The sequence below is a fragment of the Bos mutus genome, chromosome 15 (assembly GCF_027580195.1).
Source record: "Bos mutus isolate GX-2022 chromosome 15, NWIPB_WYAK_1.1, whole genome shotgun sequence".
Taxonomy (NCBI): domain Eukaryota; kingdom Metazoa; phylum Chordata; class Mammalia; order Artiodactyla; family Bovidae; genus Bos; species Bos mutus.
The window spans coordinates 38,995,645-39,019,079 of record NC_091631.1 but is presented as its reverse complement, the minus strand read 5'-3'; the positions used below and the strand labels follow the sequence as shown (position 1 = coordinate 39,019,079).

General features: G+C 35.3%; 1 protein-coding gene across 3 annotated transcripts in view; it reads right to left on the bottom strand.

Annotated features, from left to right (window-relative positions):
- The window catches only part of USP47 (ubiquitin specific peptidase 47), a 103,878-nt gene that overhangs the window by 55,884 nt on the left and 24,559 nt on the right, over positions 1-23,435 (bottom strand). For 2 of the 3 annotated variants that reach the window (XM_005887185.3, XM_070383929.1), the window contains exons 2-6: positions 17,997-18,056; positions 12,262-12,465; positions 8,437-8,550; positions 6,301-6,439; positions 1,455-1,551 (exon numbers count right to left, since the gene is read on the bottom strand). In XM_005887185.3, coding sequence (XP_005887247.1) covers positions 1,455-1,551; positions 6,301-6,439; positions 8,437-8,550; positions 12,262-12,465; positions 17,997-18,056 — 614 coding nt within the window. The remainder of the gene's footprint in view (positions 1-1,454; positions 1,552-6,300; positions 6,440-8,436; positions 8,551-12,261; positions 12,466-17,996; positions 18,057-23,435) is intronic. The other variant, XM_005887186.3, reaches the window with a different exon arrangement.

Below are 23,435 nucleotides of genomic sequence, written 5' to 3'. Positions count from 1 at the left end.
ATCAGAATGGGGGATTATAGACGAAAATGACTGATCCTGAGTTGATAATATCCAAAGTTGGGTGATGGGTACAGAGCAATTCATTATACCATTTCACTGTTTATTTTAGTATGCTGGAAATTTTCCATAATTCATGCTCAAATACCTAAAGTGGTAGGTTCTTTCTGGCTGCTACAGAATAAGTGAAGAGAATAAACAAACGGAACTCTATCTTTCATGCTAGTCCTATCCTGTCTGTAGTCCAACAAAGTCCAGCCTTTTAAGGGAGCCATCCTTTCTTTAGTTCTACATGATGAACTTACTCATTTTTGCTCTTGAAAGTCCTCCTGTCTATAACGTCCTCTTAATCTTCTCTACCTGGCCAAACCATACCTATCTTCATGATGACCTCAAGTTCTACTTGCTCTGCTAAATAAGCCACTTCTCCAAGTTTCGTTAATCTCTCTTCTCTCTAAACTCTCATGGCATTAAGTCATCCTTAAATGTTATTTCAACTACTTTAAAAAATACATATATTACTACTGTGAAGAGATCTGTGAATTACTTAAGAACAAAGACCTTATTTCTAACTTTATCTATCAAGCACCCACATATAAACACTGGGTAACAAATACCTGCTGAATGAAAAACATGTCAATTTTTTCAAGTAAATTCAGATGAGCTTACATATGAATTTAATGGTAATATAATGTTGTTTGTAATATCAAAAGTTCCAAAACTACTTTAGATACTGTATTTATTTAGTACTTTATTACTGTAAATATTTACAGTAATTACAATGGTGTTTCTCAGAAGTAACACAAAAAGGAGGAAAAAAATCAGTTTATCTGTACTTTAAAATGTCAAAAAATAAAAGTTATGGATATTGTAAAGAAATATACAAGAGTGTATTACATGTATTATAATAGGATACTCATAAAAACAAATGTCTGACTTTAGGGTTTATTTAAATATGGATATATACAAACATATATACACATAGTCTTTTAAAATACACACACATATAAAACACAGAACAGTTGCATTATAGTTTAATTAAAAACAAAATTTGCAAGTTTAAAAAGGCAACTTTGTTTCTTAAACTGAGATGTGGAGGAAAAAAAGAATATGGTTTGCTCCATATCTACTCCAAAAGTAGATAACATACTTCTTCATAAAGGCATTCAAGCTAAAAGCAAGGGAAGCTTAAATATAATAATTTATCTTAAACATAAATCTTATCAATTTTATCCTGTTGCTGTCTATACATTTCTGATTCTCTCTCCCCACAAATTTTTCATATGCCTGCCTCTCATAAAATCCTTTTCTTATTTACTATTCAAGGTATGTTTTAAGAAGTGAGAAATGCCCCAAACTTAACAAAGAAATGCAAGAAGGTAAATAGATTTAATTAGTTAAAAGTTGTATTTCATTCTTAAATCAATTTTATTGATAGAATTTTTTTGAATACTCACTTATATAATGCATTCCTAAATTCAGGAGTCATAAAAAGTGTTTGCAAAAGGCTATTCAAATAGCAAGTCATTGCTTGGTTTACTAATCCCACATATCCTTAAAAAAACAAATACATAAATATAAATCAGCATTTATGTAAAAAAATTAACAAAAAGAAAACTTAACAAGAATTTAATACACAGTAAAAATTAAGAGATTAAGGTTATAATTGGAAATTATTTCAATGTTTTTCGATAATACCTAAAAAAGACATTTTGGTCAATATATGCACTATGTAAACTTTATTTCTCAGAGAAAGTCAGGATCTCCGGACATGCTGTTGTATGTCCAGAGATATACATAGACATTACATAGCATTTAATAAAATTTTAAGAGTTACATTTAATACAGTATTTTGTGACAGAAATAAATCTTTGTTCCCCAAATCTAGTGTATTAAAATGGAAAAAGTATATACATATTCACTTTAAATATCATATACACCCAAAATATGAAGACAGTACTGAACCAGTTCACCAGGCCCAGTAAACCAATTTCTACCAATAATCAGTAACATAAGATACAGTCACTGTATACAAACTCAGAGGACTTCCGCTGTTGTACACACCCATGAAGTATGAAACCCTATAGATCAGCACGCCATGCAAAGAGTGGCTATTAAAGTAAGAACAGAACTCAGAGATGGAAGAAGAGAACTGAGAGAAAGGGAAAAGGAAAGGAGTAACTTAGATGCATTCAAAATTCAAATGAACTATTTAAGTACTTAACTTTATATACCTAATTAGAAATGGTTACCACTGTTGAGAATATTTTTGGAACTTCTCCTTTGAAATAGGCTTTAGGCCCAGTTTATGAGGTATGCATACACACACACAAACATATCAGCCTCATCATTTTATTATACCTTATTATTTGAGTAAAATGTGGTAAACACATTGTCTAATAACTAAATTTATTTACTCCCACTTTATACTGAAAGACTTGGTTATCTCAAAAAATCTTAAATCTTTTCTCAATACATGCCAAAGGCATTCACTGACGCTCTCTGAAATACATTTTTCAATTTTCCAAGAATTAACAAAAATATCTTTTGTTAGTAAGATAGTGGCAAACTTTGTAGACAAACGATATTGCTAAGGTGATAGAAAAGATCAACAAATACACAATGACCTTTGATTCAGTTGTGGAAAAGAGGAACAGATTCACACTATCTGCACTTGTACAATTCTAAGAAGAGACCAAGTAGTTGCCTATCTTTTACTCTGGACTAAGGTTCAAGCTTTGATTTCCAATGCCTTCATCTTTAATGAGCACATGTCTATATACTTACTCAACATTGTTATATAATTATAAACTGCTTCAATCCCTAATCAACACGTGCCACCTGAGTTGTTCTTACAGCATACTGTCCTTAATCCTTATTAGAGCTTTTAATTCACTGATCTATAATTGTTTATTTATATATGTTGCCCAACAGTGAGGGGAGTCGTCAAATATAATTTATCTCTCTACCCTACTACTTAGCACAGCAGCAGGTACCCATGAGGGAGAAGGGAATATGACTTACAAGCAACACAAATCTATAAGCTACTTGAACTGATAATGGATTCCTTCCCACAAATAACAGCACTTGAGCAAGGAGGCCCAGTTGTTCTGCACCTGCTCAGCTGCCTGGGATTTCTTCTTTTCCACCTCCTTCCCCAATTCCTCCAGTCAGGGACAACCATTCTACCAGTAGCCTTAAAAGGCAAGTTACTGTCAAGGTACTACTGTCTTTTGTGTACCCTAAGATCAATCATAACCATTTATCTGTGACCTTGTTTCCCTTCCCTGGGCCTAAAAAAGAGTGGCAGGGGGAGGGGTCTAAGGGAAGGAGGGATAATAACAATTTTTCCATTGCTCTTTATTTTACCACTAGCAATAACAATCAAATAGAAATGTATAGTCTTCTGTACTTCATTTAGCACCATATTTAACAGAATGACCAGTGTGTCAAATAAAAGTACTATTATTTTCCAGAAGTATGAAGGCTTTAGTGAGATTAAAAAGATAAAATGCTACAGAACTAATAGGAATCTTCTGTCATTATGGGAACTACTATCAAGTGGGCCCTCTATCTGAAATAGTCATGAGTCAATAAGTATAAGTCAATAAGGGAAGAAAACATAAGAACATATGCCATTCTGTACAGAACAATAACAGAGAGCAAACACAGAAAGAAATCCTGAACAGAACCAATAAGAAATGAGGGAGAACTCTACAAGGCCAAATGAAGTAGAAAGAAACTGGCCAACTCAAAGTAGATATAAAGAAAAGAACTGTTAATGAAACTGGCCAAGGAAAGATATCTCAGATTTAAATGATAGAACACTTCAGTCACCATTAATCACCTGTGAGTCCAATCAGCCTTCAATCCACTCCTTAGTTTTTTAAGTGCCCCCTACTTCCAACCGTCTCCCATTAACAGTAATTGGCCACCAGAAGGAATTAGTAGGCAAGGAGACAAAAAAGAATAAGTCTCCAACCTCACTGAATTATGGAGGGAAGTGTTCCTGCAGTTTTGAGTTGATATCATGAAAGCATTTTTCAATGAAAACATTTTGTGCATTTCAATAAATTCTTAAGCAAAATGCCAAAAGTCACTAACAAACAATTTTTGAACACCAATTCGTTTGGATGTATATAGACTGTTCTAATTCAGAAAGGCAGTACTCCAGAACACTGAAGGAAAATGTACAAGTAGGGAAAAGAGCGGAGTAGAACTGTGTGAGGAACAATAGTTGGAAACGAAGACTATGATTACATGGCAATGTATATCAAAGTCCTATAAAAATATTTTGAGTAAATTTCAACTTAGTGATTCAATTTCTAGAAACTTACCCTAAGGAAATAATCATAGATGAAAATTAAAACTTACAATAATGTTCATTATAACATCAGTAATAATTATAGTTTAAATATTTAAATCATATAATGAAACACTACTTTTTAACCATTTGAAACCCATACTAAAATACTACTTAATAATACTGAAAAATGCTCCTCATACATTACGTGAAAAATATATATTAAAACTCTGCTCATAACAATTTCCTTATTTTCTTGAAAGCATTCAGATGAAGGAAAGAAGACAAAAATAAGCAAAATCATTAAAGCAGTTTCTGTTAATTGTACTGTCAGAAATTTCCACTTTCTTCATTTACAATATGACAATGAATATGTATTACATTCATACAATCAGAGAACATTTTTTTTAAAGTATACTTTAGTCTCTAGGAATTTACAGGCATCAGAGAGCTATACATTATTCAGTACAAAGTAGGAGTTCTGTAAATAACTTCTTGCATAAGGACTGAGCTGATTGTCAGAATACACAGCAAAAATTTCAAGAATCCTGACTTGTTAATTCTGGAACTTTCTCAAAGTATTTCAACTATCTTATAAAAATCTAAGGGTATTTATTTAAAACAAAATGCAATTTATCCAGTCTACTCAAGAGTAACTAAATCAGTATTTTGGGAGTAATGCCTCAGAACCTACATTTTTAACAAGTATCCCAAAATGATTTTTAAAGAAATAAAATTTTGAGAATCACTACTCTTGACAGTGTAATGAGAAGCAGCTTTCTTATTTGCTATTATCTGAAATAAAAGATACTTTTGCATTCTCTTTTATTCTTGGTAGTTTGCTGCAAAAAGTTCTATTTATATAAATTGATCGTAAATACCAAACCTGACTAGTTTTTACTATATCCAGAACAAATATGCCATTAAGCCTATACAAATGCTTAGCTGGGAGTAAATTATTCTATATTTCAATTACAAAATATAGTAAGTGGGAAGACTACAGAACACATTAAAACAAAACCTACATGTAATTATATATTTCTCTTTTTATACTAGATGAAAATGAAAGTGAAAGTCACTCAGTCGTGTCCGACTCTTTGCTATCCCATGGACTATACAGTCCATGGAATTCTCTACGCCAGAATACTGGAGTGGGTAGCCATTCCCTTCCCAACCCAGGGATCGAACCTAGGTCACCTGCAATGCAGGCGGATTCTTTACCAGCTGAGCCACCAGGGAAGCCCTTATACTAGATAATTGTGTTATATTTACAATCATTTCTGTTTTGAAATTCTAAGAGTAAACACTCTGAAGCCATACCTAGCATGAAATAACATTAACTAGCTATACAATCAAAAGCAAAATGATATGTAAAATGATTCAGATTACATTTTCAGGCAAGATTACATTTTCAGTCTTATATATAAATAAAAAATTGCATAAATAAAGCAATTCTACTAGCTCAAAAAATTGAAAAAAATTCAAAAATTTGTTAGTTTTAAACATAACATATTCAGAGATAAGCTAGCAGGAATTTTTTAATTACATGATTAATGTCAAACATATGATTAGATTAAAGCAGAACATAACACAGTAGTTCTAATAAAATAAGCCTGACCCATTTGTTTCCACATCAAAGTTATCTCTGTAAATCTACTGTAATCACACAGACAGATATTATACATTCCTTTCCAGAGGAAGTAAACTTCAAAAACTTAAGATTAAATTCAACATAAAAGATTATCAAAAAGAAATGACTTCTTTCAAAATCCAATTTGTTTTTTTACTAAACGGTAGCAGTAACAATAAAGATAAAATAACAAGGAGATGAGGGAAAGGGAAACCATTCTTGTTCTAACTTTGCTTCTGCTCACTAGTGATCTTGTTTTGGGTCTGAGTTTTCTAATCCATAAAATGAGAAGATTAGGTTTAGATTGCTAAAATTATTCTAGGTTTAATGCTCTATGATTTTATGAAAATACAACAATCATAAATCTTACCAGTTTCTGATTTATTCAAAATAGATGAATAGGAGTAGCTTTGGCTGACATAATCACTGGTAGAGCCCACAGAACCTTCTCTTGGAAGTGGACCAATAAATTTGTCATGAACACTGTCATCCCCAGCACTGGAATCCTCCTAAAATATAGCATAACCAATATTTACTGAGTGGTAAATACTGCTAAAACAATGAAAAAAGGCATACTAACTCCTGAGGCAATGAAAAAAAGACAAGGCATTACCAGCACCATCAAGACATTCCCTGACTATTTCCTACAGGAAGGCCTGAAACGTGTCCAATATAAAACACTTTAGAGAAATGCTTATGTCTCCTTCCAAAGTTCTTACTTTCTCAAATTTCTTTAATTCTTTTTCAATTTTGCTTAAATGAGAGAGATTTCTTACTAATCAATCAAAAGTACAGTTATGAACTCCTTGATGACAGAGTTTATCATTTATTTTTCTATCATCTTTGCTAAGTAGGCCTGGAAGGTAGGGAATACTCAATAAGTACTGAATGAAATGGAAAGGTTCCTATTATCTCCAATAACAAACTTCCTATCAATGAGGAAAATGTGCAAAGGGAATAAAGGATATAAAATCAGCACAAGAAACTAACACAGAGTTGAAGAGTAATTACTAAGAATTTTAAAACAAGAATCCCCAAATTAATAGCTAGTTTCCCCAAATTAACAGCTAGTTTAGTTTCAGTGTTACTCAGACTAACCTAAATCATAAGAAGTGAGATTAAGGTAGGTCAGCTCCCAAATCACTACAGATGGTGACTGCAGCCATGAAATTAAAAGACGCCTACTCCTTGGAAGGAAAGTTATGACCAACCTAGATAGCATATTCAAAAGCAGAGACATTACTTTGCCAACAAAGGTCCGTCTAGTCAAGGCTATGGTTTTTCCTGTGGTCATGTATGGATGTGAGAGTTGGACTGTGAAGAAGGCTGAGCACCGAAGAATTGATGCTTTTGAACTGTGGTGTTGGAGAAGACTCTTGAGAGTCCCTTGGACTGCAAGGAGATCCAAGCAGTCCATTGTGAAGGAGATCAGCCCTGGGATTTCTTTGGAAGGAATGATGCTAAAGCTGAAACTCCAGCACTTTGGCCACCTCATGAGAAGAGTTGACTCATTGGAAAAGACTCTGATGCTGGGAGGGATTGGGGGCAGGAGGAGAAGGGGATGACAGAGGATGAGATGGCTGGATGGCATCACTGACTCGATGGACGTGAGTCTGAGTGAACTCCGGGAGTTGGTGATAGACAGGGAGGCCTGGTGTGCTGCGTTCATGGGGTCGCAAAGAGTTGGACATGACTGAGCGACTGATCTGATCTGATCATTTTCTGGTATTGTTTTGAAATGGATGCCCTATGCTTAACTACTGTCTATTATCCAGAGAGGCACTCTAATTCACAACAGACTCCTAAATGAAAAGCATCAAACAGAAGAACTTTTCCTGAGGAAAGTTCTTTAAAGAGAAGGGTTCTGAGAAAGTCCATAAACTCGGTGAGCCTTAGTTTTACTCAGTCTGTAAAGCAGCAAGTTAAATCAGACAAGGTTTTTTCAGTGAATGCCTCTCAAATTAGGAGTTACTAGATTCAATGATCACTAAAGCCACTCAACTAGACAGGAAATCCTATTGAAATATGAATTGCAGAAAACACTAAGAGAACAGAAATAAATCATATAACTTTACAAACAAGTCATTCTAAAAAGGGGAGGGGCAGGAGTGGGGGCAAAAACAACAGAGTAGCTAATTCTGGAGGGTCTGTTTCTCTACCAAAATACCAGAAAACCTGGCAAAACTGCCAAAGATTTACAGCAGACAAGCAAATGCTTAACCAAAGAAAAGGCCACTGAAACGCAGTAGGAGATCCTAGACCCATCCCCACCCTTGTAGTGGTGATGCCCAGTGTGGCAAGAGACCGCACACAAAGGTGCTATGGATACCCAGTGCAACCATATTAGCATACGTACTTACAACAAACCAACAGAATCCAGAAAAATTATTTATTATACACACGTTGTGTAAAACACATCTCTCCTCTCTCCTTTGGAAAAGTGCTTCACAAACAGTAGGTGACAGTGCGCAACAATTATGAGTATAGGGCTTTCTAAATCGTTTACCAGCAGTATCTGAGGCTGTTCACCATCTTTATCTGTCAAATGCAGAAAGTTCTTCTTTCCTGGCTCAAAATTAGCATCAAGAAGAGACTTATCACTGGTATGATCCAGTGGAGCCTACAGGTATTAAAAAAAATAAAACAAAAAGCAACTCAGATAATGGGAAACATTAATGATAATAATAAGTAATATGTAAACAGACACATATCTACAATTATTGGGCGTAAGTAGTATTTTTTAAAAACGAAGATTCTGATAAATTCTGTCAATCTAGGTTTGAATTCATTCATCTGTTCATGAACTAGGATGGCTAAGCTCAATGACAGCGTACATACCGACAGGTATCCCATTTGTTCACATTTCCCAACATCTAAAAAAACTGAAGTGCTACACACAAAAAAGAATTATAAGCATTTATGTTTCGATGTTCTCTAAAATGTATGCAATACAGTATTCAATGGGTTTTCATGAAAACTAACTAAATAATATTTTATATAACTAAAAACATGTTTTGATATAGGAATATAGTAAGAATTCCCATATAAGGAAACACTATGCACAAGCAACCCAACTTATATAATCATGTAATATTAAAAAAAGGGCACTTTTAGAAATGAAGGAAAAGCCTGTCCTAATAAATGATACCTACTTCAAGTCTACTGGCAGGATTCAGAGGATCCCAGGGAGATAGATAGAAGTGATTAGTCACTAACCCAACACTCTAGTCTACCGCTGAGAAAAATGAAGGATAGGGTGAACGCCCTACTCTTTTGTTTTAAAACTACTTTGTGAAGCTGGTAGAGAACGGACTTGTCGACACAGTGAGGGAAGGTGCGGGTGGACAAACTGAGAAAGCAGCCGTGATATGTATACCCATCGTGTGTTAAACATTAATAGACAGAGAGTAGGAAGTTGCTAAATAACACAAGGAGCCCAGCCTGCTACTCTGGGATGACCCAGAGGGGTGGGATGGGGGAGGAGAGGGCAGCTCAGGAGGGAAAGGATATATATATTAATATAATTATGACTGACTCCTGTTGTTGTATAGCAGAATCCAACACAAAATTGTAAAGCAATTAAAAAAAAACTTTTGTTCATTAAGAGATGTTTTTAATGTTTCAAAGACATGAGGATTCTCTCTTTAGAAGGCCTTGTTTTATGCAGATGCCTTTACTTCTTAGAAAATTAACATTATATAAAAGTATAGGTATTAAGGACAAAAAAATTAACTCTAAGAGATGCTGCCACTTTGGTATTTGTGTGACTTAACACAAGTTACTTCACTTCCCCATGACTCAGTTTCCTCACCCTTAATACAAAGCTGTGATAGCACTTAACTCATAGGGTGGTTAAAAGAATTAAATAAGGTTTTATTTGTATAAAGTCTAGTATCAGAACAAAACTAGGCACATAGTAAGCACAAAGTAAGTGTTAAGTAATAAAATAAATTTATCAAAACTCACTTAACTTTGGCTCACATGTAGAAATCCATGAGAAAAATTGGACACAGAGAACCGGAAGCTAAGAGAAGCCACAAGAAAGAAAGAAAAGAAAAGAAAGAAAAAAGGTATCTTTGGTTCCTTTATATTCTGACGGGAACCAGAACGCTCAGCATCTCTCAGGCATAAAAGATGAGATGATACAGCTAGAATACATGGGGAGGGAAGGTTTACCTTAAGAAATATGAGTCTGTGTGTATAAAAGGGTGAGTAGATAAATGAATTAGGCTTTTAGAGAAGCATACACGTGGCACTGTACAGGAAGGTAAGAGTATACTTGTAGGCAAATTAAAACACAAAAATGAAGTACTTAAAAACAGTCACAGTTGAAGAAAGAAAAACAGTTAATCCTGGCACAGTGCTATTTGAAACTACTGCAGATGTCAATCTAACACACGCTCTGAGTGCCCAGGGAGAGTGTCTTTGGAGGGTACAAACTAATACTGACGTCAGCCATCAAAATGCATTCCATCAAGTGGGAAGACGTAAGTGAATAGCAATCATAATAAAAAGACCATTAAGTGGCATAGCAGAGAAAAAGCACAATAAGAAGCCAAAGACAAAGGTTATTTTTAAAGTAGCATGAGGAAACATCAAGTAAAGTTTCTTAAAAGTAAAAGATAAACAGGACTTAGGCAAACATATATGGTAGTATAGGACTCCTTTAAGTTGAAAAACAAGCAACACTAGAAGTTACATAGTAATGTAAAACAGAATATTCAAAGTTTCAGATTAAATATCATTTCTCATTGTATAACCTGCTGCTGCCAAGTCGCTTCAGTCGTGTCCGACTCTGTGCGACCGCAAAGACGGCAGCCCACCAGGCTCCCCCGTCCCTGGGATTCTCCAGGCAAGAACACTGGAGTGGGTTGCCATTTCCTTCTCCAATGCGTGAAAGTGAAAAGTCAAAGTGAAGTCGTTGGGGACTACCAATTTTACTGACCAATTTCACAGGGGAAAGGTTGGTTAATTTAAAACACTAGGTTTTTTTGTAAGTACACACTGAAAAACAATTTTATTTTATATTAGAGTATAACTGATTTACAATGTGTTAGTTTCAGGCATACAGCAGTGATTCAGTTATACATATATAGCAATTATTTTTTCAGATTCTTTTTCCGTTTAAAAACAGTAGTTCTATATTAAAAAAAACCAAATACATTATGAAATAGAAGGCAAAATATCATCAATTTTAAAGGCAAATCAAGAAATATCCAACACCTCTTATTCTTCTATACAGCCAATTAAGACTATACCCTCCAAATATGATGAAGATACACATTCAACTTCATTTGCTGTTAAAGCTATTTTCCTGGGAAACTGAGGAGCAACAATGGTACAGGACAGGAAGAGGTTAACATAAGCAAAAACATGGAGATGGAGAAGTATAAAATTTTATGTTAAAATAAATTAGTCCTATCTGTGAGTTAACATTAGACTTAAAGGACCAATTGTCTTGAATGCTAACCTAGGGAATATGATTTTTAATCAGTGGGCAGTGAGCAGTCATTAAAGATTTCTAAACTGGAAGATGACAGGAGTACTATGATTTAAGATGACTGAAGATAATTCTAACAATTATTTAGGGTGAATTTGGACTGAAGAGTCAGGGAGCAAAAAGACTATAAGGAATACTATCCTAAAATACAGATGAGATGCAACTCAACAGTCTTCTTGCTACTGTCCCATGCAAAACTCATCAGTGCCTCCCCTTTGCACTTAGAGTAAACTCATAAATAACACTTAAGAGTAAACTCATAAATAACACTTAATAATACTTAAAACATGTTAACGTAATTATTTTTTTATGTACTTGTCTCTACAACTTTACTGTGAGATCTTTGAAGGAGAAGTCATGGTACCACCAACTTTCCTCATCAGGTGTTTCATCACTCTATGTGGTACATAATCTCTGTTAATATTGCAGATCCAAGTCCTTCTATTCCTTTTTCTTTCTATATATTACATTTTTTTCTCCTTTTCAAAACATTAATTATAAAATACATATGATTTTATATCCTGCTTTTCTCACTTAAATATTTAAAATGAGTATTATCCCATTCAGTAAATGTTGGAAATTTTTCCACAGATGACACAGTCTTGTGATAATCAACTCATATGAATAAAAAAACTAATGAAATAACACTGCAGACTTTAAGATAATCAAATGCTGAATTTCAAATGAAGGTAAAGGGATGAGTTGCACATACTCTATAGAGTTTTGCTTATGGTATCAAGAAGGGTTCCAGGATTTAATATACTCATTAATAACAGCAACTATAATATTATTAGCAGCTTAAGAAAAGATGCTTTCAGTTTAGAGTTTTACCATATCAGCAGTATTGATTCCATTCCCCCACACCAAATCAAAGGTTCCATTTATGTAGCCTACTTTGTTGGCCACATCTTCAAAGAGCTTTCTGAGTGGAGTAGAAGCTGGTAAGTTTAAAGTGATCCGTTCATTCACCGTCTTTGAATTAGTAGTATCTTGTATTATACATAAGACTCTTGGTTCTTCAGCAGCATTTTCTATCTGAAATTTTAAAAAATACATTATTTATCTTTAAAGAAAAATATAATTATTGTTTTCTACTATTAAATGCAAAACAACACAAAATACTATTTTCTTTGTGTGAATATTACTGTTTTATGTCTGAAACTCTACTGGGTATGTCAAACATATAAAGCACCATGTATGTTAGTTTTGGGAAAACTGGGTCATATATAAGAATCAGCTGTTGTTCTTACAGATATTTGCTTTCACCTTTTAAGGCTGCAAATCAATGACCAACAAGCCCATAAAGACAGTTTACCTGAGCAATTTTCAGTTGAAAACAACAAAATCTGACCCTTAAAAATGTGTCACTACTATGCCAGCACGGTTATATCTAGCATTTCTGGGTTTCCTGATGAAACAGAAAGGGAAGTGTATAGAAATGCAATGAGGATTATCTCAGACCGCAAAACCCGTAACTAAAGGATATAAGCAATCAGGCACCCTGATCTTTATGTTGTCCTTGTCATACCCGCAGACTCAATGTCCAAAAACCCCATTTACCCCATTTATCAGTGTGTTAGGAGCTAACAAGCTTACCCAAAGAGACTAGCCAGCAGAGGGGTAAAGGTAAGCCAGGAAAAAATACTTTTCTATTATCAATGTACAAGGAATTAGGATCACAAATTTTTTTCATTCTTTTTCATCTAGCCCGTAAATCTGAGAAGAAAAATTTTGAAAAAGATTTTCTCAAGGAAGCTATGCATTCCCTCAAGCTGTTAAAGGAGACTTTTTTCCTATCTTCCAGAGGGATAGTTGGCTGCTTCAGACACTGTAGTGAAATAAGTTCTTTCCCTCCTCCTGTAATGCCCAACTCAATGAATGGTACCATCATCTACAGACTGCTGAAACCAGACAGGTAAGCATATTCTTCATTTCTTCCTTGTTCTTCACCTCGCATAATTACCAAATTCTATCATTTCTACCATCTGAATATCTCTTGAACTATTCCTTTCCTCTTTATTCCTGCCTGCAGTAATCAGAATCTTACATTAAGATATGGCAATAGTTTCTCTCACTCTTATCTTCCTTCAATCTAGAACTGAATTTTAATATGCAAATCTGATTATGTAAATATCTTCCTTTCCCTCAGTGTCTAGTGAGGCAGTTATTTCCTCTCACCATCCCCACAAAAGGCTTTTGCACAAATGTGAACTGTACAAACCGGTACTGCATACAAGAATGTATTTCTTTCCTTCTTAAAAAAAAACAGAAAACAAAAACACAATAATATCATCCTCAGTCTTTTGCTGCTTCTATATTATCCATTTTAAAATAAGAATACTTATTATCACTGATGAGTACTGTAGACAGAACAGCCACAGTTTTTGTTTGGTAAGGTAATATAATCATTAATTAGTTTCTGCCATATATCAATATAATTTGGGATTTGTAAAAGATTACTTAAACTAAGGTTAATCCAGATAGTTTAGAACAGAAGTAAGTTGCCATAAAAGAAGTATATTGTTTAAGACTGGCTAGCACTGTATTTCACACAAATCAAGATATTTAACTACCAATAATACCCCTTTAAAAACAAAGAAAAATACACTTTTAATCAAACAAACAGGATAATAAAAAAGTCTTCAGCTGAAAACTTAGGATGTTATATTAACACTTGCAATAGATGGTTTTACACATTTTAATGTCAAACTGAGAAATATAAAATGGACCCTTTTTAAACTCTGGTTTACAATAAAGGAAGGAGAACTCAAAAACAATTTCAACTACAAAAGATCTGCTTTCACAGTTTCAATAGTATACTTCAGAGGTAGACTCAAGTCTTCCAGGTGAAAAGCACTATTGTGGCCAGATTTTAAAGCTTCAGATAAGTTTGAGTTAAAGGTCGAAGGAAGAGAACTCTACCTAACAATTCAGGAATCACAAACACTGGCATAGCAGTATACTTAATGGTGATATGACACCATCATATGGCCATCAGCAATTCCTGGTTCTTCCCTAAATAAGTGAGTACAAGGTACAGGCACTCCAGCCTCCTCTCCCACATCCAGATGTTGGTAAAATTAGCCCCAGTGGAATCTCATCTGAAGGCTAAGTGTACTGTAGTAAACACAAAAGCTAATTTTATGTATGCCTTTTATTCTTTTTAATAACAACAACTTTCTTTTCTGTGCACTGCATGTTAAGAATTTTTGTTTCTTTAAAAAAAAAAATAGGAAGAGTATGAAGGAAAAAGTGGAAATTAACTCTAATTCATAACACAGGTAACTGTGAACATTTTGGTTTATATTCTTCCAAATATTTTTCCTACACATACACAAACGGATATATACATGCATGCTTTTAAAACACAAATGTTCAGATAGAATATATATGCTGTTTTGAAATGTCTTTCTTCACTTATACACATATAATCTTTCCTTGTCAAGTTTTTTCTAACTCATCGTTTTAACAACTGAATAGTATTTTATTACACGGATTAATAATAATTTGTTCCATCAATTTTATTTTACTGACTCTTAAGCTAGACTTTTTTTACACTTTAGAAATAATTTTATGATGAATATCTATATAAAATTTTGTGCATTTTTCTGTTTCCTTAAGCTTCCTGTAAGAATTTCTAGGTCAATCACATATTGCTCTTAAATTCAATTCTAGGATAATTTAAACAAGCTTTGGTCTTCTTTAAAGTTCTAAGATAGCCACAAGTAAATTCTATGACTTTATACTCAACCTCCTGGCCCATTTTTCAGTCCGAACTTAATCTACTATATGGCTATCATCCATGGATTACATGTGAATTTTTGTTACCATGAATGCCAACACTAATTACACTGAAGCAAAATCTCTTTCCTCCTCTTGCCTCCCAATTTAGCAACTAATAAGAAAAAAAAATCTTTTTCCCAATTTTAAGGTTTCATCAATAAGGTGTACCAATCTTAGCTTTCCAAGAGGGATATAAAAAAAAACAACTCTACAACATTATACTAAACATACAAATTTCCAAAATACTTAAAATGTAAAAAAGTATTTCTTAGAATTAGGAAAATAGGGGTGTCCTCTTTTTTCTTAATTTTTTTGGACCTCTACCCCTGACTGATCCTACTTATGCCCAAAGCAAAAAACACCACCATCTTGAGGTGAATTAAAGATGGCTACACATTCTTTGCCATTCTTTTTCCTCTTCCAATGAATCTGGGCTGGCCTTGTGACCAACTAGGACCAACAGAATGTGACAGAAGTGATTCTGTGTGAGTTAAAGCAGGAAACGTCTGGTTTTGGATCTCTTGGAATGTTCCTCTTATAAGTCAGCCAAGCAAAAAAAATTCATTTACCCTGGGATCACCACACAGAAAATGGCCACTTGGTGGAGCACTGGGGTGGCTGCTAAGTGAGAAAAGCCTTCTTGGACATTCCATCTAAAGCTAGTCACCAACCAAATGCAGCCAAGTAATGATCCCAGATAATGCTATGTGGAGTGGAAAACTGACTGGTTAAGCCTTTGCCCAAATCCCATCTCAAAGAATTGTGAACAAATAAACTAGCTGTTTTAAGCCATAACGTTCTGGAGCAGACTGTTCCACAGTAATAGATAACAGAATACATTCAAGCACATGCATGCGCTGGTAGGGAGAAAGATGTGGCAGCATTAGTGACGGCGGCTGGTAGTGGGAAGGTGTCCATTTAAATACTACACCTAACATTAAGGTACAGCATCTGAACACACACCTTAATTTAGGGAAGGGAGCACAATTTTCAAGTTAGTGAAAGTTCTATAATGAATAAGAGACAACAGTTTAAAAAAAAATGCAAAGTTTTAGAAAAACCTAAAGCATGGACTTGAGAAAATATTTCATCTATATTTGGTGAGCTATTAGAGAGGCATAACATTCTCTACAAAGAAAATCTAGTCAATTACAAAAAAGGTACAAAGCATAAAATTAAGATTACTTTGTGAGCAACTCACAGTAATATTACATTTGTGAGAAAAAGGGGACAGTCAACAGAAGTTATATTAACACTGTAAGCTGAGAGAGTGATCTGTCTTTATGCTCTCTGTAGAAATAGATTTCCTAGCAAAGCCTGAAAAAAAGAATCCTTGAAAAAACAAATAAAAATGATAGCCTTATTTACAAAAGGTAAAATATACTGGGATAAAAACACTGCAAATATATGGTCCGTCCAAAGATTCGGATCACTGTCAGAACATCTAGAAGTGGTCAACACAGATAGTCCTTCTGCCCAAGAAGTCTCTGAGTCTGCTAAAGGGGTGTGTGCCTCTCAAGTCATCTTATCTCCTATTCTGGGCATTTTGAACAGTTCTAAGTTCAAATCTGTGTTCTATGAAGTTAATATCATAACATTTGTTTCACAAAAAAAAAAATTCCTACATATTTCTTACTAAAAAACACAAAACAAGGTGCACAATTAATGCGTATATTTAAAATGGTGTTCACACGCAGAAAAATTAATATCAAACAAAATTCAAAGCTATCAAGATTAAGATTTTTCTAAGAAAAAAAGTAATTTATGAAGAATTTTAAAACATTAAGAACCTCTTCACCTCTAAGTCTGTCAACCCATTTTCTCTCAGGACTTTCTTCTTTTCAATGTTATATACTATGGTTATAAACTTAAAAATACGTCTCCTCACACACACACACACACAGAGTCCACTTTATCTACTTCTTGATAAAGAAACTGCTATGGACTAAGAAATGAGGTCTTAGAAAATTACCCTTCTGGGTATCCACAGTTCATGGTTAATACACTGCCACAAACTGGAAAAAACAACTCACGGTGTAAATATTTTTGCTGACTGAAATTTATTAAATTTATCAGCCTCATTCAGATTGTCCGTTTCTACTTTAGTAAGTAACAAACAATTCCTGGGGTAGTGCTGGGAGTCTTACACAAGAAAAAGATTATTTTTAAGATCCTCCCTCCATTTTATTTCAACTCCCCACGAAACTCTAATGTATTTTCTTTTTTTTTTTTTTTCTAATGTATTTTCTAAGTGGTCTCTTGCCACAGATCACCTGGAGAGAATAGAAGAAATTAAATTAAGAACCTTGAGTCTAGAGATAAAGGGGTCTGAGTGAAATGAGGTATTAATAAAGGTTAGAATGGGATGCTACATCAGAGGAATGTGTAAGTTTCTAGTGCATACAGGTTGTTTTTAATTTCTATTTAAGTTTTCAAGTTAAGATTTCTGGGTCTTGACTCTGTAAATGATTAAATTAATCTCAGCACTATTAATATTTCAGAAAATAAATATATCTGTATAAAATAGACAACCACTATACCCAAAAGTCAAAACAAAGGGTTCTATAGTTTTTTACGTCATTTTCCCACCTCATTCATTTGTTAAAGACAAGGTGCTATCAGACATATATTCATTTAAGGTGACTTATTATTAAAATTAGGTAGAAATAAATAGGCAAACAACCATAAAACTTAAGACATGCCTTGTTATTAAACAAAAACATTAACATGCTGTCACTTGCTCTGCTGATTATCACACTAAAGCAATCACATCAGCAGTCTACCTGTAAAAATTTCTTCTTCATTTCATCAAAGATATTTTGTCTGCATCTCCAAAACACATCCTATGGTATATAAGAACAAAATAAATTACAAATCATTTCTTTAAAATAAAGAGATAAGACAGTGAAATGAGAACAATTAACCTAAAGGCATTTTTGCAACAAAATATGTGTGAATTAAAGTATTATTATAACATCTAAGATTTTATATATAAATTATACTTGTAATTTTAATCTTAAGCCTCAATTATTCTTGAAAGTTACTGAAAGCCTATGTTATGGTGATAAATATAATAGTAACATGGAAAACAACCACATTTTAACAGAGTGGTAGCTTCAGAACTGTGTATAAATCAAATGTTCTAAGTCACATACTTTCCTAGTTTTATTGAGATATAATTAATGCATAACTCTGTAATAGTTTGAAGGTGTACAACATAATGATTTGATAAAAGTATATATTCCAAAATGATTAATTACTACAATAAGTTAACACCTATCATCTGACAATAGTTACAATTTTGTGTTGAGAACTTTTAAGTCCTGTTATCTTAACAATTTTCCACTATACAATACAGTATTGTTAACTACAGTCATCACACTGTATATTACATTCAGAACTTAGAAGTCTATACCAGTTATCTATAGGATAACCTATAATCAAGACATAATCTCTTGAAAAATCTTGGTTTAACATTCTACACTTTTTCTGTATAAATTTTGTTTTTCTCCACCTTCTTTAATTAATAAAAGGAAACCAACATATTGTTTTAAAAGGTGCTTTTTATCATGCAGAGGCTTCCCTGGTAGCTCAATCGGTAAAGAGTCTGCCTGAAGTGCAGGAGACCTGGGTTCGATCCCTGGGTTGGGAAGATCCCCCTGGAGAAAGAAATGGCAAACCACTCCAGCATCCTTGCTTGGAAAATCCCATGGACAGAGGAGCATGGTAGGCTGCAGTCCATGGGATCACAAAGAGTCGGGCATTCACAATAGCTTAGATACTATTCTACATCAATTAAAAATCTTTACAGTTTTCTTTTACAATAGAAATATGTTTCTACTATAATGGTAGTACATATTTTTTGACAAGCAAGTCTAAAATAACTCTTATAGCACTTATTAACAATTTGATATATATCCTATTAGATCCTCTCCATTCTATGAATATTAAAAACTATTAACCAAAAGAATCATTCTGAACACCACCATTTAAATTCTGTTCCTTTCCCCTCAACACTCACTTATCTTTCTGGGCCAAAACACTGAGTTTGAAAACTGCAGTGTTCCATTATACAGTCCAATCAAAATTTATTTAACTATTCTGTTAATGGACATTCAGACACTTTCAAATTTCCACTATAGCTTTGCTTATTTGTACAGTTTTCCCTGAAGAATACTGCCTAAAGAAAGAATTGGTATATCAAAGTTTACATATTCATTTTTATGATTTTTATGAATTTTTATGATTTTTTGATACCTGGCACCAATAGGTTGACTATTTCTTCCACAAATAAGAATTAAACTACAACTATCTGTCAAACACTGTTTTAGGCGCTGAGAAAATAGCGGTGAATAAAAGCCCTTGCCTTCAAGGAGTGGAGTGGACACTGCACAAGGGAATTCAGCAATAAACAAGTCTAAGGCATCAGGTCGGAGAAGGCAATGGCACCCCACTCCAGTACTCTTGCCTGGAAAATCCCATGGACGGAGGAGCCTGGTAGGCTGCGGTCCATGGGGTTGCTAAGAGTCAGACACGACCGAGTGACTTCACTTTCATGCATTGGAGAAGGAAACGGCAACCCACTCCAGTATTCTTGCTTGGAGAATCCCAGGGAAGGTGGAGCCTGATGGGCTGCTGTCTATGGGGTCGCACAGAGTCGGACACGACTAAAGCGACTTAGCAGCATCAGCACAGCATCAGGTAACCACTAGCCTCAGACTCTTTCCATTTCTGTACACTGTACTGTATGTTATCATGCTCTTCCTTTAGATATCCTTACCTCCTTTTCACAAATTATCATTGCAGTGGCTTTACACTTGATCTTAGCCAAAAGGCCAGGAAGTGATGTGTGGTGGTTTAAACAAGTGTCCACAAATTCTCTGACATGCCTCCCAGCAAGATTAGGAGTCTAATTCCAGTTCCTTTTAATATGGGCTAGCTGGTGTGACTTTCTATGATACATAACATTACTTTCAAGATTGGGTTAGAAAAGGCAATAAAGCTTCTTCCTGGCTTTCCCTCAGATGCTCATCCTTGGAATTTGGCCACTATGCTGTGTAGGAGCCAAGCAGCCATATGAGAAGGTCATGTGTAGAAGTTCTAACCACAATCCAACTGAGATGCCATCTGGCAACTAGCATCAAGCACCATACATGTGAGGAAGCATTCAGATGATTCCAACCCCCAGACTTTCAGATGCCCCTACTGACGCCAAGCAGAGCAGAACAAGCTGTCCCTGTCCAGGTTTGCCCAAGTTGCACATTCATGAGCAAAAGTCATTGAGTGTGTGGATATGCAAAAGATAATCAAAAGAGCCAATTTCTCAAACTCTCTTCTCACCATTCAATTTAAAATTGCAATCCTCTTCACCTCCCTTTCTCGCTTCAGGTTTCTCCACAGCACTTTAGCCACCTGATATATCTGTTTATGTTATTATTTATTGTTAACTCCAAAAAACTTCCACTATGAGCCGAAATAAAATAGCAGATTGGATTTACCTATGAGCCGAAATAAAATAGCAGATTGGATTTACCTTCTCCACTTTAAACAACTAAAAAGAAGAGATGAAATATATAAAACAATAGTTTAAAAATATTAAGTAACAGATAACACAGGATAGTGATCCCTGTGGAAAGAGAAACAAACACTGTAAGCTACCTTGGCAGAAGAACCCAGCTAGAGTTCAGCAATCTCCCTGAGCTGAAAAGAAGAGGCTAGAAATTCAAGTGGGTCAATTCAGCTAGAATTGACACAGCAGAATATTGAAGAGAGGAAAGATGTGCAAATAGCATGCTCCAGAGGTATGTAATGGCCCTCCCTGAGTATTCAGTTGAGTACTCATCAACATATACATGTGAAGAAACTACCTAGGCAAGGGAAAGAACCAAGAAAAGAATCCCTGAGCTCACTTCAGTTCCCACCAGCCAGAGTGAAAAGAAAATCATAATACATAGGCATCAGATAAGAGCAGACAGAAGAGTATTGTCTCAGCAGTAGAACCAAATTAGGCCTTATCTAAAGGTTATTCTGGGGTGCTTCCTTCGTGGCTCAGGGGTAAAGAATCCGCCTGCCAATGCAGGAGACACAGGTTCAATCCCTAGTCCAGGAAGATCCCACATGCTGCAGAGCAACTAAGGCTGTGTGCCACAACTACGGAGCTTGTGTTCTAGATCCTGGGAACCGCAACTACTGAGCCCACGTGTCCTAGAGTCTGTGCTCCACAACAAGAATGGGAAGCCCACAAACTGTGATGAAGAGTAGCCCCTGCTTGCCACAACTAGAGAAAAGCCAGAGCAGCAACAAAGTACCAGCACAGCCAAAAGTAAATACAAAAATAAAAATAAAATAAAGGCTATTCTGGGTCAATCTTAAAATACTAAAAGCAAGCCTCAAAAGGCTCAAAACGTTTACAAGTAAATTCACATTGTCAGAGAACAAAGCTCAAGAATATCTATGGAAATAATATACCCAGTACTCATCAACATAAAAATCACAGTGTTTGGCATCCAATTTAAAATTAACAGGCATGCATCAAAGTAGGAAAGGATGACCCATCCCTAATGAAGTAGAAAAATCAACCCAGATATAATACAGATGATATAATTAGTAGGCAAGAATATAAAAAGTTTTAAACTATACTCTGTATTTTAAGAAGGTACAGGGAAGTATGTAAAAGGAAACAAAAGATATATTAAAGATTCAACTCAGGAGGAGACAAGATGGCAGAGAAGAAGGAATTGCACTCTCGTCCTCTCATGGAAACACCAAAACCACAACTAACTGCTGAATGACCATCGACAAAAAAGACTGGAACCTACAAAAAAAAATGATATTCTACACCCAAAGACAAACAAGAAGCCACAGTGAGATGGTAAGAGGGGTGCTTTCACAATATAATTAAATCCCACACCGACCGTGTGATGACCCACAGACTGAAGGATAACTGTATTTCAGAGGTTCTCCTACAGGAGTGAGTTCTGAGCCTCCTGTCAAGCTCCTCGGCCTGGGGGTCTGGCACTGGGCACATTCCCCAGGGCATCTGGCTTTGAAGGCCAGCAGCGCCTGAGTGCAGGAGCTGCGCCGGTCTGGGGGAAACAGAGACGCCACTCTAGGACGGTGCACCCAAGATTTCACGTGCACTAGAATGGGGCAGGGGAGTGACTCCCTGGGAGCCTGCGCCACATGCGCCTGCAGATGTTAAAGGCTCTCTTGGGGAGGCGCGGGTTGACTGTGGCTCACTGCGGGAACAGAGACACTGGTGGCAGAGGCCCCAGGGAATACACATCAGTGTGAACTCTCGTGTAGGTCACCATTTTGGCACCAAGACCTGACCCCGTCCTACAGCCTGCAGTCTATGTGCTGAGACCCCTCAAGCCAAACAACCAACAAGGTGGGAACATGGCACCACTCATCAGCAACAGCTTGCCTAAAGTCTGTCCTGAATGCACAGACACCTCTAAACACACCCCCTAACACACCATGCCCACCAGAGGGACAAGAACAAGCTCCAGGAAGCTGGAGTAGCAATACTCAAATCAGACAAAATGGACCTTAAAATAAAGACTATCATGAGAGAAAAAGAAGGACACTACATAATGATCAAGGGATCAGTCTGAGAAGATGTAACAATCATAAATATCTATGCAACCAGCATAGGAACACCTCAATATATCAGGCAAGCCATAAAAGGAAAAATTGACAGTAACACAATAATAGTGGGGGGCTTTTTATATCAGTGGACAGATCATACAAACAGAAAATCAATATGGAAAAACAGGCTTTAAATGATGAATTAGATCAGATGGACTAATTGATAATTACAGAACATTCCATCCGAAAGCAGCAGAATACACATTCTTCTTAAGTGCACAAGGTACATTCTCCAGGATAGATCATATGCTGGGCCACAAAGCAAATCTTGGTACATTTAAGAAGACTGACATCATATGAAGCATCTTCTCAGACCACAACACTAATGATTAGAAATCAACTAAAAGAAAAAACCGCAGAAAAAACAGACACATGGAGGCTAAACAACATGTTACTAAGCAACTAATGGGTCACTGAAGAAATCAAAAAGGAAATAAAAAATACTTAGAGACAAATGAAAATGAAAACACAATGATCCAAAAACTCTGGAACACAGCAAATGCAGTTTTAAGAGGGATATTCATAGCAATACAATCCTACAGCAGGAAACAAGAAAAATCTCAAATCAACAA